Raw genomic sequence first — 18,004 nt, 5'->3', positions numbered from 1 at the left:
TGATAGATTCACAACTTGTGACAAGTCTTCAACATATGAACCTTATGGGGCATACTTTATATCTGAGTGACTTCTGGGTGACTTTATATCCGAGCTGTAACACCCAATACTCGAGACATGGGAGAGAGCCAGCAGGCAGAGCTCCCAGATGAGTCAAGTTGCTTCGTGGTTGTCAGGAATGGAACTTATTTTCTTGGACACCATAGAAGTAGAAGAGGGATCTGGATGGCTGTAGAACTCCAAACCCCATCAAATGCTACAAAAGAAATCCCAGCAAAGCCCCGGTGACAGGTGTAGTGAGAAGCCAAAGTGACATTCATGTGTATGGGAATGCAGCACAGGGCTCAGAACGGGACCCAAGAGAAGATGGTAGAAGAGCTCTCTTCATCCCACACAGGGTCTAAGGGACAGGTGTATGAGTTCTCTTGGGCTGCTATACCAAGTGATAGCAAACCAGGTGCCTTCAAACCACAGAAATGTGTCGTCTCCTTGGGCAGAAATGAGAAATCAGGGTGTCAGTGGCATTGCTTCCCTTCAAAGGTTCTGAAGGTGAGTGGGCTCCATCCTCCCAGGTTCTGATGTGAGCATCCCTTGGCACCTCTTGGCTTTGTGCCTGCCTTTTCCTCATTTCTGTCTCCATTGTTACACACTCTTCTCTGTATATCTGTGTCTTCCATAAGGGCACCAGTTGTTAGGAGGGGGCCACCCTAATTCAGTATGATGCCATCTTACCTTGGTGACTTTGTTCTATAAGAATATAATCCACAAGACCTTATTCCAAATTAGGTCACAGTAACAGAACTGGAATGTAATTAAGACTGCCTGCCTCTGTCACTTCACCCCACGACATTTGGACTCGTACAACACCATGTTGGATTTTAAGGTCATAGTGAATTGAGTACTAGAACTGACTTGGCCACTCACCAGCTTGAACAAGCATTCCTGCCTGCTCCAGCCACCAATCCTTCATCTACAATGTGGCGATGTCGGCTGCCTCCTGGGGCTCTAGGGAGGAATTCATGAGGCACTTAGCGATGCTTGGCCTGTAGGCAGCATCCTGTAATGATGGCGGTTCTTGCTATTTTAATTTAACAGTTCACTATCTGGACACTCTGGGGGTTCCTCCCAGCATGAGGTGGAGAATAGAGATATAGAACCAGTGGTGACCATACTGGAGAATCCAACAGGAAGTGCCAACAAGACACCCAAACCAGGGAGTGAGCTGTGGCCAGGGCCTGGGGACTAGACCTTATTCTCTAAAAAGAAGACCAGAAGACACCGGTTAGTGACAAGTTGCCAGAACTAAGATCCATCCCATTCTGGTAGGAGGTGGTTCAAGCTTTATTATGGGAACAAGTTCAGGGTCCAGGCTAACATCAGGATAATTGGATATCAGGGGTCAAAATACAGAGCTGGAGTTGTTGAGTGCTTCCTGTCATCAGTTTGAGATCTGGGGCTGGAACCAGGTAGACAAGATCAAATGGCTTCATGTGTGGAAAGGATGCTGAGCAAGACTAGAGTTGGGTGCATCCCAATCAAATCTTGGTAAGTAGAAAGCTACTTACAGGGTAAAACAATGTCCTCAGAAGGCCTGCTGACTGGCCTAGACATTTAGAAGTACAGACAGGTCCTTAGTGAGACAGAAAAGGGAAAATGTCACCTATAAGATTTGGGGACAGGTCAGCGGTTTGATTTTCTTCAAGGTCATGATTTCAGGAACCTGAGAACAAAGGACAAACAGCTTCTCCAAGCCTCAGTTTCCCCCTGTAATAAAGCATGGGGTTGGAGCAGCTGTTCCTGCAGGTCTGTCGTCCAGCTCTGACAGCCTGTGATTTCACGAATCACACTGGAAAGAAGTACGCGTGAGTGGGAAGAGCCGCCAAGACTGGGCCTTTCATTCTGAGTAATGAACCGAAACCGCGAAGACTTGACATCTGTTCCAATCTTTCCAGGGAAGTTGGACAAAATAATGCCTTTTTCGGGGAAATCGTTACCAACAGTGAAATATAGTATTTTCTGCCTAAGCCAAAAATGAAGTGGAGAATACCAGCCTTCCTGAAGCCCAAGGGAGAACACTCATCTGAACTCCTAGAGAAGGTCATGTTGGCCAATTACCATGCTGCCGTAGGCACAGACTGCCGTAGACAACACTGTTGCCTAACCCCATTAGAGCCAGGAAGCAGGAAAAGAGTGGAAGGGAGGTTCTGAAGGCCCCGAGAAAGACTGGGCTGGGGCCTGCGGCTGGCTTCCTCACCAGCTCCTGGGACGTTCTTGTAAAATAAGCATTGACCTCGTACGGCTTGATCTCAGATAGCTTGCTGTCAAAAATCCAAGGAGGAGCCCCCACCATGGACTTGGGGGTTCTATCGAAGAAGCCACTGCAAACCCAGGGGCCATACCACGAGACCAGCCAGAGTCCAAGTGCATTCTACCTTTGGAGTCAAACACAGCCTCCCAATACAGTATACTCTGAAGGCACTGGGCTATGGAAGGCAGGGATTCACAATCAAAGGACCACTAGATCTCTCTCACACCATCACTGCAGAAGATTTAGGACTGAAGAAGTCCTTCAGGGTGCTCTCCTCATCTCCTGTGCTACTCAGTACTCGTGTCTACACCTAAAGTAGGGGACCACGGGGCCAGGTCTGTGGTTCATTCCTGCATCCCGTCTGGACTAGTGTCTGAACACAGTATGTCTTGATCAGGTGTGTATTAGACAGTTTTCATCCCTCCCTCCACCCCCATCCCTCGTCCATTTGTTTAAACCTTGACCTGAGAGGCATCTGGGAGCTAGGACAGTGGCCCTGTTCGGTGCCTATAAAGCCAGGCACATTCTAACTTACATCCTCAAAAATCTGTAAAAGGTTTCCATGTAATGAGCCTTTCCCATGCGTCTCCTCTCCGTGTTCCATAAGGTCGGTTTGTTTCACATTTATTTATTTATTTTTATAATTTGCAAATGTGCATGTGGGTACAGGCTCATGTATACAAGCCAGGCCCCATGTTTAGAGATTAGAGGACAACTTGTGGGAGTTGGCTCTTTCCCTAGCACAAAGGTTCCAGGGCCCCAACCCAGGTGGTCATCAGTCTCAGTGGCACATGCCTTTTATCCCATGGGACATCCTGCTGGCATTTTCCTGGGTCTTGAAGTTCATCAAATCTTTGAGCCCCAAAAGAAATAGGAGTAAGAAGGACAAACACTGAGGATAGCAGTATCAGAGCATCTCCAAGGTCTCCCAAGCCTGCGGTACCCACAGAGTGGTCTAGACTGAAGTTTCACACGTGTCAGCCCTTATCTGCTGTTGTGATTTCTATTGAAGTACTTATTCCTGTTCTGAGATAAGTAGAGTCTCAGTTAGTGCTGATTTGATAAACACTTTGATTGAAAACCATGTCCCCGACTAGGCCTTAAGAGCGATGATAGCAAAAACAGTATCTGTTAGTGACAGCTGTCTCTCTAATTCCTGGTGGATCTCATAAAATAGTGGGTGGGTAAGAATATGGGTGGGCAGGTAGGTGGAAGGCCTGATGGATGTTATGGTATAGACAGGTGGATGGATGGATAGATAAATGGATAAGTTGGTTGTAGGTGGCTGGAAGGATGGATAGATAATGGATGAATAGATAGGGGGGTTTAGTGGGGGACCAAGTAGATGGGTAGATGGAAGGATGGATAGAGAGGTAGTGGGCGGATGGGTAAGTAGATGAGTTGGTGGGTGGATGGACGGGTCAAGACAGCAAGTGTCTGTGTCTGGCCTAGAGGCATTGCCTTGGCAAGGTCTTTCCAAACATGCTCCCTCCTGACAAAGGGTCATCAGTAATAGCCTTCAGGATCTCTCTTCCCTTCAGTTGTGGCCATGCTAGGAAGGGAAGTAATAACTTGTTTCACAATTTGAGACACAAATACCCACAGAAGCCTAAGAGGCAGCCGTCTCCAGAAAAGCACTACTAAATATTGCAGAGCCTCAGAGGGAGCTTTGAGAGGAGGAAGGAACAGCGGGTCAGCCACAGCCCTAGCATGCCAGGATCCTGTGAGTCCATAAACTGCATGCCTGCTGACATGCAGCCATGCACACTGAGCAGTGCCAACCTTCCGTGGGGATAGAATGAACATCATGAGAATCAAGAATTGAAGGGTGCCGGGGAGGCTCTGGAGGAGGCAACATGTATGAAATAGTGTGAACAATGGGAAACTTTGAGAGAGAAGGCACTGAAGGCCACGTGAAGAAATGAGCATAGGGACGGCACCGTTCTTAGTGGGGCCTTGGATCAAGAGAGCTGCCGATAAGATGCAGGGGGGGGGGAATCCTTTTAATTATTAATCAGGAAAAGCTCAGACCTAGTTTTAGAACATCCCTCATTAAATTTGTGATGTAATGACCTATATTAACAAATCCCATCTCTAGGTTTCCCTCCTGTCTCCGTGTTATCCCTGCTAGTGAGGCCTTGGACTTACCCCCTCAGTTTCCTGTCTACTACCCTCTAAGGATGATGATGGTGATGGTGATGATGATGATGATGTGTGTGTGTGTGTGTGCGTGATACACGCACGTGTAACAGCATCAATGTTCTTCCTCAGTAGCTCTCTACCTTACTTTGTGAGACAGCAGCCAGCTCTCTTTGAACCTGGAGTTGGCCAACTGGCTCAACTGGCTGACCATAGAGCTCTGGGGGGGTCTGTAACCCAAGTTCTTGGATTATGAACTGTCTTTGGTGAACAGCTTTTTCTTTTTTTTTTTAATATTTTTTATTACGTATTTTCCTCAATTACGTTTCCAATGCTATCCCAAAAGTCCCCCATACCCTCCCCCCCACTTCCCTACCCACCCATTCCCACTTTTTGGCCCTGGCATTCCCCTGTACTGAGGCATATAAAGTTTGCGTGTCCAATGGGCCTCTCCAGTGATGGCCGACTAGGCCATCTTTTGATACATATGCAGCTACAGTCAAGAGCTCCGAGGTACTGGTTAGTTCATAATGTTGTTGCACCTACAGGGTTGCAGATCTCTTTAGCTCCTTGGATACTTTCTCTAGCTCCTCCATTGGGGACCCTGCGATCCATCCAATAGCTGACTGTGAGCATCCACTTCTGTGTTTGCCAGGCCCCGGCCTAGTCTCACAAGAGACAGCTATATCAGGGTCCTTTCAGCAAACGCTTGCTAATGTATGCAATGGTGTCATCATTTGGAGGCTAATTATGGGATGGATCCCTGGATATAGCAGTCTCTAGATGGTCCATTCTTTCGTCACAGCTCCAAACTTTGTCTCTGTAACTCCTTCCATGGGTGTTTTGTTCCCAATTCTAAGAAGGGGCAAAGTGTCCACACTTTGGTCTTCTTTCTTCTTCAGTTTCATGTGTTTTGCAAATTGTATCTTATATCTCGGGTATACTAAGTTTCTGGGCTAATATCCAATTATCAGTGAGTACATAGGTGAACAGCTTTTTCTGTGAATGTTGGGGATCCCCACACAGGTTCTCGTGCTCTCATGGCAACCATGTTGCCAACTGAGCCATCTCCCCAGTCTCCAAGGAGGGCACTATCTTGTCTGACTAGCTTTTGAGAGGTGTTGAGATCTAATGACCATGCTGAGTGGGCTGAAGTGGTCAAGAAGGGATTACGAGTGGGGAGCTCGGTGACATGAGCTGTGGACTTCGTGTGCTCCTCATGTTCTAACTGGTGATAGCTGAGCTCATTCATTTGACACGGCACCGTCTGGAGACCTCACGGGTTTCCATTTCCGTCTGTTTTTGTCAGACTCTCCTTCAAAGCCATCAGCTCCTGTAGAATGAAGCTTATGTTGGCCTGTATTGTTGTGCGTCCTTGTCTCCTCCATACCCTGGGCATAGCCCAGCTACGAGGGTCAGTCCGTGTTGACGTTGAACTGCAAATACGTGGGCTGGAGATATAGTTCAGTCAAGGACCTGTGTTCTATCCCCAAAACCAGTGTCAGAGGAAAGGCCAGGTGTGGTTGCACACACTTAATGATCCCAGTGCTGAGAAGGCAGAAGGAGGCAAATTCCCGGATTTTGGTTGCCCATCAACCTAGCCTACTGGTGCGTTCCAGGCCAGGAACTCACCTAAAGGCTAAGGCTCATAATCAAAAAAACAAGGTCACTTGCAAGTGAGAAATGGAAGCCAAGGTTGTCCTCTGGCCTCCACACTTACACATTCATCGCCATGCATATGCATATGCACATGCACACACATGTGCACCCACACATACACAGAGGAGTAGTTTAATGACCTTGGACTAAGGCTGCTAGCACCGTCTCAACCCATGATCCATGAGTGGGTTCTCCAACACATCTATCCCAAGGCTTTGCTCACTGTCTGTCTGTCCATCTGTCTATGGTCTCTTTACAGAAAGCAGATCTGGCTGTGGCTCCCCTGACCATCACCCATGTCCGAGAGAAGGCCATTGACTTCTCTAAGCCTTTTATGACCCTTGGAGTGAGCATCTTATACCGCAAGCCCAATGGCACCAACCCCAGTGTCTTCTCCTTCCTCAACCCCCTGTCCCCGGACATCTGGATGTACGTGCTCCTTGCCTACCTGGGTGTCAGCTGTGTCCTCTTCGTCATCGCCAGGTAAGGCTGTTCCTGGGCCAAAGCCCTGGGCCAAGCTGGATATCATAGGAATCTAGGCAAGCCCTCTTTGGCTTAGAAGGCCCAAGATTTGGATTACTATGTATGGTTCATGATACTTTCTTAACCCCACCCCATCCTCCCGCAGCACAGATCCTTTGTCCCTGCAGGATGTTCTGTGCCCCTCCCCCTGGGCTTAAATCACCCAGTTCCTCCTTCTGGTCCATGCCAGTGACACCGAGATACAGTAATTGCAACTCTCATTCCCAGAATAGACTTGGAGAAGCCTGGCCGTTGCTCAGGAATGCACATCCCTGAGCGGAACACCTGGGATGGCAGACCAGACCCAAGTGCACTGCGTGGCCTAACGAGTAGCTGAAAACATGGCAAACAGATTGTATCTAAGCAGTCCACACAGCAGAACCAGTCCCCAACAGCTACACACATGCCACATGCAGAGACACGGTATACTGTCCATATTTACACACTGCCTCCGTCACGCGTGTACTGTGCCTACCCATTGTATTATTCATTAGAAACAGAAAAAGTGCACGCTCAATGGTGGTTATGGGAAGTGGGTCATTAGGGCAGTGGGTTCTGCCCATGTTTATTGAGTACCTGGCTTTTGTCAAGCTCGCTAGTCTGCACCTTGACAGCATCCCTTAAAGACACCCAAGACCCACTGAGGCCATACGGGCAGTAAGGGACACATCTGTCCTGTGTCTCTGGCCCCTGCTCAGTCCCCTCCTCAAGCTCCCTGGCCCCTCCTAGCAAAGCTTCCACCCCTCCCTGCAGACCCCATCTTTGCCCCGGGTCCTCTTTGCTCTAAAGCCTAACAAGGTGTAAAGAGAAGCTTCTCTGGAGAGGCAATTTGAGATCCAAGGACCTGGTGTTTCGCCTCTTTTTTCCTCTAGAGCTCTCTTTGAAAGCCCCCCTTTCCTCTGCTCCCTTCGCTCTCTGCCTCCTCCCACACAGAGAGAGACCAAAGGAAAAGTGCGAGGTGAGATCACCCAGCCTCCCAGGCCTTTGCTGCAGCTCCCGCCTGGTTGCTGCTGCAGCTGCCCTGCCTGCTCAGCCCAGCCAACAGCGAGCCATCACAGCGAGGCCTTCATCACCCTCTCCTCACTAATGGTCTAACAAGCCTTTGAAAGCAGAGCTGCTCTCTTGCACTCTCAGCGTAATTTTCCTGACGCTCCAGTGGCCTCTCAGCCATCCACCCCTCCAAGAGAGGAGCATTTCCAGTCTTAGTTCTGTCTGTTTGATGTGAGTTGTTTCCCCCCCCACCCCCAAGATATGGGCCATCTGGCCGCTGAAGGCATCTGACTATGTGTCCAGCCTCTCCCTACTGGCTAGGAAGACAGCAACTCCCCTCCCAAGGCTAGTCTGGGATGCTCAGGAAAAATGGGGTTTTATGCGTTGGCTAGGATGCCATGAGGCACCTGCAGAGGCAGGAGAGGGATGAAAGTCTCGGCCACAGAGCTGAAAAAGGCATCTAAGAACATGGGTCACCCCATGGAACACACAGCACAACTCTTCGCCATCATGTCTGTCCATTTCAATAGTTCTGTAAGGTGGGGAGAGCTATCCCCATGTTGGAGAAGCAGAAACCAGGGCTCAGAGAAGTTACATCAATACCCAAAGTCACAAAGCTTTCCTTGGCAGAGTCCCATTTGAAATTAAGCACGGTATTGAGTATTAGGGAGCGCCAAGCTGCAGTGCACACAGATGCTCAGTGGGTACCACTGGGTACCTGCTGACTTAGGCTGGATAGAGAAGCAGGGGCAGTTAACTGCACAAGGCACCTCCCTTGCCAGCCATCATCAGTTCTGTCCCTTGTTTTCTGCACTATAAGGTTCCAGTCCCCTCCTACACTTAATGAACACTCAGTGCTCTGAGCCTTTCTTTGGTTGGGAGAAACTCCATCTTTGAAAATGTTACCAAAAGGCCTTTCTAACATCAGCCGCATTCATCAGACTAAGCAGCTCTTAGGGAACTTGTCTTCTTAAAGCTTTGCCACTAAGTGACACTTTGGAGCCTAAAATGTCTTCACAGCAGAGCTCCAGAGGACCCAGCTACCCTTTGGTGTCAGTGGCCACAGAGCTGCCTCCAGCACATTTTTTCCCCAGCGGTGGGAACTGGGTCAGCGTCAATGCCCAGCAGTAGGGTGGTGTTAAAACACATGAGTGATTAGAGGGCACAGGCTGCTTCAGGAGGCTGATCTGGAAAGGGGCAGCAAGTTTCAAAACAGAAATTTCTATGACAGGATCCTGGGGTGACGTGGTAGTTTTTATGTGTGTATGTATGTCTTGGACTCTCTCTCTGTGTCTTGATCTGGCTCTGTGTGTATATGGGTGTGTATGTGTGTGTACACGCGTGGGTGTGGGTGGGCATGTGTGTGTGTTACACTAAAAGTAGGGCCAAGGACCAAGGAGATGGCTCAGTCAATAAAGGTGCACTTGATACCAAACCTGAAGACCTGAATTGTGCCCCAGGCTCTCCCATGGTAGAAGGAGAGAACAGACTCTTGCAAATTATCTTCTGACCCCTTAAGCTTGCTGGTGCACATGGCTACTCACATATGATAGACAAATAAATGTAATACAAATTTTAATTAGATAGATAGATAGATAGATAGATAGATAGATAGATAGATAGATAGATAGATAGATAGACAGAGAGACCGCTTGACCCCTGAGCTCTGCTCAGGTCTCATCTTTTTTCTGTCCCTAGCCCTCCAGCCAAGAGAGGTCCCAGAGGATCTAGGTCTCTTGGTCCCCTGGGAAAACCACTGCAGCTTGTGGCCTTCAGCCCACTGTCAGACGAGTCCTAAGTCTTCCTGAGCCACAGACTTTGTTTCTATCTGGAAGCTGAAGGCTGGGGTTCCGTGGATTTTATAAGAGTGCTGCCTTATCTCTTATAATTATTTCTCCTGTAGCCCCAAGGTGGGCCTCCCAGGGACGTGCCTCCTTAGGGCTCTGCCCCCTTAGGTAGTCCATTCCTCCCTCCACTGTGTCTCCCGTGGCCTATGGCCTCTGCCTGTTAAAGTCCATTGCCTTTCTAGCATGAAGCCGCCATGGACCCAAACCAGGTTCCCATCAGTGTGGACTCAGTGGGGAAACATTGTGTATCCGGTGCCACTAAATCTGGGGACTCTGGGCCTGCAGCAAGGTCTCTCCTACCTAGAACACAAGTGCCCACCAAGCCCTGCCCTCCAAACGCCTCAGGCCCTGCCACAGAACTGCACACAGCATCCATTCTGGATGCCTGGCTCTCCAGAGGTTTCCTTGTACACCCCTCCACCAAATGTGTCTCAGCCCTGCCCTACTGAACCTCGGTCTCTTCCTTGGGGATTGAAGAGTCTCTAACCCATTCCAGCTCTTTCTCTTTGACAATTCTCAACTCAGTTTGCAGCCTCACATAGACATGTTCTGTCCGATGGGGCATCTGCTTCCTGAAAGTGGAACTGTCCTCACCTGAGCCCTAGGAGGGGCGGGTGACGTAACGCTGCTTGAGAAGGGAGCTGGGAAAGGCCTGGCTCAAGTACTGCAAAGGGCTTCAAGCTCAGAACTGAAACAAGACCCTTGCTCCCCCGCACTTGTCTGGCCTCCTTTGCCTCCTGCATCCTGGCCTGTCTCAGCCCCCAGTACACACACCACTGCCCTGATCCAATGACTTCTCGATCTCTCCATCTTTTTTGCATCTCTCTTGCGTCTTCAGACTGACTCATTTGTAAGCAAACCTCGGCCAGTCAGCCGGGCTTCCCTCCCTCGGCTGGGAATCCTCTTCCTTACAAGGGGGTGGTGTGGGGTAGCGGCCTTAAGCAACCTTTTCCTGTCAGGCATATGTTCATATATTCAAACACAAGAATCTGAAATGAAATCCCACATTGTTCCCTCCGCGGGGTAGGATTCCAGGGCACTTACACTTTCTCTCCGTATTCTTGGATACTAATTTGAATATTTTATAATAAATATCCTTTCCTATTTTTTTTTATTATACAAGAAATTCAAATGCACTTTCTCATTTCCAAAAGAGATTCATGTCATACAAATAATATAACAGATTTGGCTGAAATTCCTTTTGTCCCTCCCTACTCCCCCACAAAGGCACATGCCAATATAGATGGAATATAGATGGAAACTTCTAGACCCCTGAGTAACTGTTCACATACGCATTTACCTATAGAGCTGTATGGCTCTGTTAGGTAGCCTACAGAAATGAAATTGTATTGTTTTTATTTTCGATCACTCTCTTTTCATTAGATAGACCGTGTTGAGAAAGGTTCCGTGTCTAGGGATGTCTAGATGCATGATATTCTCTTTAATGGCTGTGATATTTTGGTGTGGCTCTGGCATGGTGTATTTAATCATCCCTCTACTGAAGGACATTTAGGTTATTTTCAGGTATTTTTTTTTCTTCTATTGCAAACAACGCTTTGATAAACACCCTTGAGGACTTCCCTTTCTGCTCCTGCCTGAGTGTGTTTCGTAGACAGATAATGACTTGCAGCTTCCCAAGGTAGAAGGGCACACGCGCTTTTAATTTGAAGAGGTGATTCCGAATTACTTTATAACCAGAAAAGGGCACTGGGAGGAAAGGAAAGGACAGGAAGAAACCTGATCCCAGTTGGCCTTTGCCTATCACTCCAGCCAGACAATGAGCCGAGGGGCTGTGGAGTGGTTGCTACTCCACCCTAGTACTTGTTGCCAAGTGGTTGTCTCTTGCAGCTGGCCCTCACTGCTTCCCTGTACCCTGCAGATTCAGCCCTTACGAGTGGTATGATGCTCACCCCTGCAACCCCGGCTCGGAGGTGGTGGAGAATAACTTCACACTGCTCAACAGCTTCTGGTTTGGAATGGGCTCCCTGATGCAGCAAGGTAGGCGTCTGCCCTCTCCCCCGAGGAAGGTACCGTTGCTCCTCCACGGGTCCTTTGGCCTGTCTAGAGTCAGCTGCTTGGGAGGCAACGTCAGACCTTAGGAAGCTATCAGAAGGCTGGAAAAACAGTTAGTTGATCCTGGTTTGTGCCCTGATTCACAGCCTGCTCCCAGTGCTCTAGACAGAGTCAGCTCAGGATCTGAAACCGTCAGCCACCCTGACCTGTATCCCAGAACTGAGAATGAAACCGTGTTGCCTGATGGGCTGATGGCTCACTTCTCCTCGGCAGAACAAAGTTGATCAACGCCAGCTGGGGGTTGGTACCATCGAGGCAGAGAGGCTGGCAGGAGGCTCTGCATAACTGTACTAAGAGGGTGCATGGCCAAGGAGTCTAAGAAACCTTCAAGACATTGTTAGGTCAGGGCTAGGTGAGGTTGACGGAGGCTGGAACGTCTGCCTGTGTACAGCAGAGACTATATCCCCCTGGAGGAAGATTGTCGTCTATCTTAGAGGGAGGGCCCCGAGCTGAATGGCCCTGAGAATGGGTTCAGCCTTCTAGGGATGTCTGAAGATGCTTAAATGTCTAGAAAGCAGCCGAGCATGGAAGCTCGTATCTGTAATTCCAGCATTTGGGTGACTAGGCCTGGAGGATTGATGTGAGTTCAAGGCAAGTATGCCTGAGAGGCAGAGCAAGGCCTTGTCTCAAAGCAGGGGAGGGGCTGGGGGAGGGAGTGGGAGGAATGGAGAGATTGGGGAGGTGTGGCAAGATGGCTCAGTGAGTAAAGGGACTTGCTCCCAAGCCTGATGACCTGAGAGGAAGCAGAGGACCTCATCCTTCATACTTGAGGCTTCATGCCTCAAGACCCAGCAGGAACCCTGGTCTTCAGGAGGCAAGATGAAGATTCCAGATGAATGAGGGGAGAAAGAAGAGAGGGAGAGAAGGAAGGAGGGAGGGAGGACATTCACCTTGGTGCCCATCACACACGTCCACTGGGCTGCAAGCCCTGTGGAGCTGTGAGCGCAGCAGAGGAGGAAGCAGACCTGTTCCACCCCTGACCGATAGGCTCCAGCGGCTGGGAAGTGACAGGCGGCTTTCATGGGAAGCGCCTCCATCTGTCCCCGCTATTAACGAGCACCCTGAAGGCTCACCTTGCTTCTTTGCCCATCATCTTTGTTCGGTGACAGCTGAGAAGGACCCGAAAGCCCCTTTGCTGCCGTAATAACTCCTCTAATGCTGCCTGCTGCTCCGGACCTCGATGCATTCCCCCGCATGGTTTTGATTAGGAGGGGAAAAAAAAACCTAGGTATTTGAAAAACTCTCCCTTGAGTGACTTCTTTGAGAGCAAGAGAAAAAAAGTCATCTATATCAAAGCAGATGCTTTCAGATTTCGGGTCCAAATATTCCGGCAAGTTCAGGAGTCACTCACTATTTAAATCTCTTGAAAGCCAGCTAGTTAATTACTTCAGTTAGAAGGTTTCATCTAAATTGTGCTCTGCACCCAAGGTCGGGGAGAAAGAGTGATATATTTCAGTAAAGAGCTTCCAAAAATGTTGATTTTTCTTCTCCTGCCAAGTGCCTTGCAGCAATCTCATATTTGTATACCGCTCGTATTTCTGATGCGTCTCTCTTCAAATTATATTGTTGCGGTATCGCAGTATTTTTGTGAGGCTGGGACAGAGGAAGGACAATTCTTCATCCTTTTGCAGAGTCCAGAACAAGGGAATTGTCTGACCTCAGATCACCTAGAGAACTGGGGACAGGATTTTCTCCCAGAACCCATGGGTTCTGACCCCTATACCATGGTCCACAGACAGGCATTAGAGAGGCTGAAGAACTGTGAAATCGTGTGTGTGTGTGTGTGTGTGTGTGTGATGTGATGCATGTGTGTGTGTGCATTTGTCTGATGTGTGTGTATGCGTGTGTATGCATGTGTTTGTGTGTGTATGTGTCTGTGTATGCATGTGTTTGTGTGTTTATGTGTCTGTGCATGCGTGTGTGTGTGTTGTATGTGTGTCTGTGCATGTGTTTGTGTGGTGTGTGTGTGCATGTATGAATGTGTGTGTGTATGCATGTGTTTGTGTGTGTGTGGTGTGCGTGTATGCATTGTTTGTGTGGTATGTGTGTGTGCATGTATGCATGTGTGTGTATGTGTGTGTTTGTGTGTAATGCGTGTGTGTGTGCATTTGTGTGGTGTGTGTGTATATGCATGTGTTTGTGTGTGTGTGGTGTGTGTGTATGCATGTGTTTGTGTTTGTGTGGTATGTGTGCATGTATGCATGTGTGTGTATGTGTGTGTTTGTGTGTTTGTGTGTAATGCGTGTGTGTGTGCATTTGTGTGGTGTGTGTGTATATGCATGTGTGTGTGCATTTGTGTGGTGTGTGTGTATATGCATGTGTTTGTGTGGGGGGGGTGTGTGTGTGTGTATGCATGTGTTTGTGTGTGTATATTTGTGTATGTGCATGTATGCCTGTGTATGTGTGTCCATGTGTTTGTGTGGTGTGTGTGTGTGTGTGTGTGTGTGTGTGTGTTAACATACATTATCAAATCCCAGCCTGGCTCAGACTCACAGGAAAGGCTGAGTACCCACGGTCTTCCTCCCTCCCCCTTTCTTTAGTTATTGACTCATTTGGTCTTGAGGTGGATCTAAGAATTTGTATTTCAGTCGAGTTTCCAGTGATATTGAGAGACCGTGGGTCAGATATGGCTGACCCACCAATCTGGGGAAATGGTCCCAGCACCTATGGGAGTATCCGGTAATGTGATGATCCACGGTTTAGGGCACCCCTGGCCTACACATTGTAAGGTGCCTCCCCCATTCTCCCAGGATCTGAACTGATGCCCAAGGCTCTGTCTACCCGCATCATTGGCGGCATCTGGTGGTTCTTCACCCTCATTATCATCTCCTCCTACACGGCCAACCTGGCTGCCTTCCTGACTGTGGAGCGGATGGAGTCACCCATCGACTCCGCTGATGACCTGGCCAAGCAGACCAAAATAGAGTACGGTGCTGTCAAGGACGGGGCCACCATGACCTTCTTCAAGGTAAGAGTCTCTTTTTCCTCACATCACCCAGAGCTCACCTTCCTGGGCTCTTTTCTGAGGAGAAAATCAGAGCTCTGCTCCCCCTGCCCCCACTCAGAATCCAGGGGACCTGGATTCCAACCACAGGACTCAGCCTCTCCCTGGTGAAACCCGTTAGCTTTAAGGAACTGTGACGAAGAGCTGAATAGATGGGTCTCAAGTTCTGAAAGCTGCTGGGGCAAGCCAGGTGAATCATGGGAGGAAAAAAGACTGGACCAGTCCCAGACAGCCCTGGGACCATAGGTATTCTGCTCTTGGCTTGGGGTCTTAGTGCATCCCTCTCTAAGAGGCTGACTGGGGTGGGTGAGCTGCCCATTTCCAAGAGTAGAAGGCACATCCCCTCCTCTTAGAATACCAGTGTCTTCACAGAAAGTCCCTGTCACCTGCCCAGGTGACTACTTTCACAGGAACCAGGACTTTGTCACTCCTCCAGCTTTGAAAGTATGGGCTCGGTTCCACGGTTTTCCCTTTCTGCCAATCTAGTTGAAGTCAAGGGACTCTGGCTGAACCCACGAAGGGGTGGGTTCAGTGTGCTTCTAGGTTAATAGCTGTAGCCCTGAGTGCTCACAGTGGGCCAGACTGCTCCTTGCTTGGTCTCTGTTAACCTCCTCAAACCTTGTGAGACTAGCACTGTAATTATATCCAGTCTACGTGTGGAAACTGAGCCGACGACAGATCAATGGCTTGTCTGAGGATTCACATCCAAGGAGCTGGACTCCATCCTCCTCTGCTTCTCTCCAAAACTTAGGTGCTAAAGCGGTGGCGTTGGGACATGCATGTGTGTCTGAGTGCCACGGGCCCTCTGTTATCAGAAAGGATGTCATCTACCCACCCCCCACATCCCCATCCTGTGCATACCTACACACACACACACACACACACACACACACACCTGACTCAGGTGGCCTAGGGTGGAAGCATGATGGGCCTTCTGAGCTAAGAATGTAGCTTATTTGGTAAAGTGCTTGGCTATCAGGCACAAAGCTCTGGATTCAATCCCAGCACAGCAAAAAAAAAAAAAAAAAAAAAAAAAAAAAAAAAAAAAATGTGTAGTGGCGCACACCTGTGATCTGAGCACTCAGGTAGCAGCAGGAGTATCCTCTGCTACATAGGGTGTAGGAGGCCAGCCTGAGCTACATAAGAGGAGAAAAGGAGAGAGGGAGAAGAGGGGAAAAAATGAGACATAAAGAGAAAAGGGAGGAGAGAGAAAAGAGAGGGGGGTAGAGAAAAAATTGGAGAGAGAGAGGGAGTGAGGAAGAGCAAGTGAGGGAGGGAGGGGAGAGAGAGAGAGAATTCTAACAAGTTCCCAGATGCTGCTGCCGGGGCTTCGGCTGGGGATGCTCTGAGAAGTGGTCCTCTAATTACCCCTTGGAAGCATCTGGCTTTGGGAACTGTGCGAGTGTATCCATCCGCTTATTAATCAGCTGCCCTCTGCCAGTCTGGAGGCTGCGTGTTTCCCTTTACCCTGGGTCCGGTTCTTCATCCCTGAGCCCTCGCCTCTTCGGAAACTTCAAGAAATGGACTGAGCCCCAGCGGGGCCTGAGGAAATAAAGGAAGAAATTAGAGTGGAAAATGCCTTTATCCCACGGGTGCTCATGCCCCAGCACTTTCTGCCGGCTCCCCGTGTCTCTCCTGAGGCTGGAGGCAGCTACATACTGGAAAGAAAAGGGGAAAGAGGGGCTTCTCCTTGCACTCGGCTACCGCCAGTGGAAGCTGGTCCCACCTTCTGCTGGGGAGGGCACAGTGTACACTGAAATCAAGGGAAAATAAATCGTTGTCAAAGGTGCATTAGGCACTTGTTGGAGTCTCATGAGTGTGAGCAAGTCTGACAGTGTACACACATGTATGACCGTGTGTAGATGGCACGTGTTAATGAGCATTTTGCGCCTGCACATGTGGCATGCCTAAGAGTCTACTTATATGTGCATAGGTAGATCTGCACTTGGACATGAATGTTTGCATGTGTGCGTGCGTGTGCATGTGTGTGTGTGTGTGTGTGTGCACATGCGCACATACGTGCTTGCTCGCTCCCTGTCCTCGGGCCACAGCCCAGCCCTTGACTACTGGAGCTTCTCATGCATTAGGCATGAGCCAGTCTCTAAGCAGGGCTCCCGATCAAAGGGAAGAGGCATAAATAAGCCCGGTGCAGGCTCATCTCGGCTGATTGGACGCCCTGCCTCCCTCCCTCCGTGCAGAGATGCTCAGATTGCCTTCTCAGGGCCCAGTCCCAGCTCCCCACTGAGCCACAGTCCTCAGCAGCAAGCAGCCACTGCGCCATCACCCTCCTCCCCTGCAGTGAGGAGGGCAGAGGAGAGACACAGAATCTGCTACCCAGCTAGGACTATGGGGCTCAAGGGCCCATAAGCCAGAAACAGCAATAGAGTGACCCCAGGCGGGACCAAGCCCACTTCCATCCTCTCCTGACCCATTAATACTTCTTTGCAATCAGCCACAATGTCCCAGGCGTGTGCCCATACTTCATCTGTTTCTCTGTCACCCTCCTAACAACCCTAGAAAGCAGATGAGTATTATGTCCTCATGTTACACAGGGTGGAAGCAAGGCTCCGAGAGGCTAATTGACTTGCCTAACAGCACACAGCTAAAACCAAGGATTTGAACCTCACCTGCTGTGAAGCAGCCTCCTCTTTCCTACTGGTTCCTCTCAGGATCCCGAGGTAGTCCTTAGCAGTCTCCCCTGATGAAGAACAAAGCTGGGGTGGGTTGGGTCATGCCTGCAGCCCAGCACAGCCTTGACACACTGGTCGCACAGCACAGAGGATTAATAAAGATGGGTGTCTGGTGCTGTAGAAGGGATGGGATAGAAAGATGGTAAAGCTAAGAAGAGCCAATGTAGGAGGCAGTGGTAAGCGTAGGCAGCAAGCAGGTGGCACTCCCCACGAACCCCAAGTTTAAAACAAGTATGTGATTAGCATACTCCTAGTTAGGCACTCCACATACATAAAACTAAGGAGAGATGGCTCCTTCAGTAAAGATCTTGCCACATAAACATTGAAAGCTTGAGTTCATGTCCCCAGCACCTATGTAAAAGCCAAGTATGGTGGCACCCACCTGTTACCAAGCATTGGGTATGGGGGTAGATAGAGGAAGCCCCATTTACCTCTCTGGCCAGAATGTCTAGGTGAATCAGTAAAGCTTCATATCTCAAGAAATAAAGAACAAGTAAGAAATATACCAGACATTGGCCTCTGGCTTTCCCAAGCATGCACACGTGCCACACAGGCATGTGGACACATCCCCAAATAAATTAGTAAACAAAGCTCCCATAGCTAAGAGTAGACCATAATCAAGGGATTGACATGAAGCAGGACGTCAGGACCTCGGTCGGGTCCCTTGGGCGCAGCCAGCTGCTTGCAGAAAGCTGGGCGTCTAGAATCTGCCCCTTGTGCTCCGAAGGAGGTTTGCTGAGAGAATTGTCAGGGAGCAGCAGACATCACAAAC

General features: G+C 49.3%; 1 protein-coding gene across 3 annotated transcripts in view; it reads left to right on the top strand.

The window, feature by feature from the left end:
• Grik3 (glutamate ionotropic receptor kainate type subunit 3) overlaps positions 1–18,004 on the top strand; it is a 219,619-nt gene that overhangs the window by 185,117 nt on the left and 16,498 nt on the right. For all 3 annotated transcript variants that reach the window (XM_021159766.3, XM_021159768.3, XM_029476815.2), the window contains exons 11-13: positions 6,366–6,589; positions 11,345–11,463; positions 14,289–14,506. In XM_021159766.3, the coding sequence (XP_021015425.1) occupies positions 6,366–6,589; positions 11,345–11,463; positions 14,289–14,506 (561 nt within the window). The remainder of the gene's footprint in view (positions 1–6,365; positions 6,590–11,344; positions 11,464–14,288; positions 14,507–18,004) is intronic.

Source organism: Mus caroli, unplaced genomic scaffold (genome assembly GCF_978045245.1).
Source record: "Mus caroli unplaced genomic scaffold, Mus_caroli_1 scaffold_6, whole genome shotgun sequence".
NCBI classification, from domain to species: Eukaryota; Metazoa; Chordata; class Mammalia; order Rodentia; family Muridae; genus Mus; species Mus caroli.
Note: the sequence above shows the minus strand (reverse complement) of the source record. Positions and strands in the feature narration are given on the sequence as shown.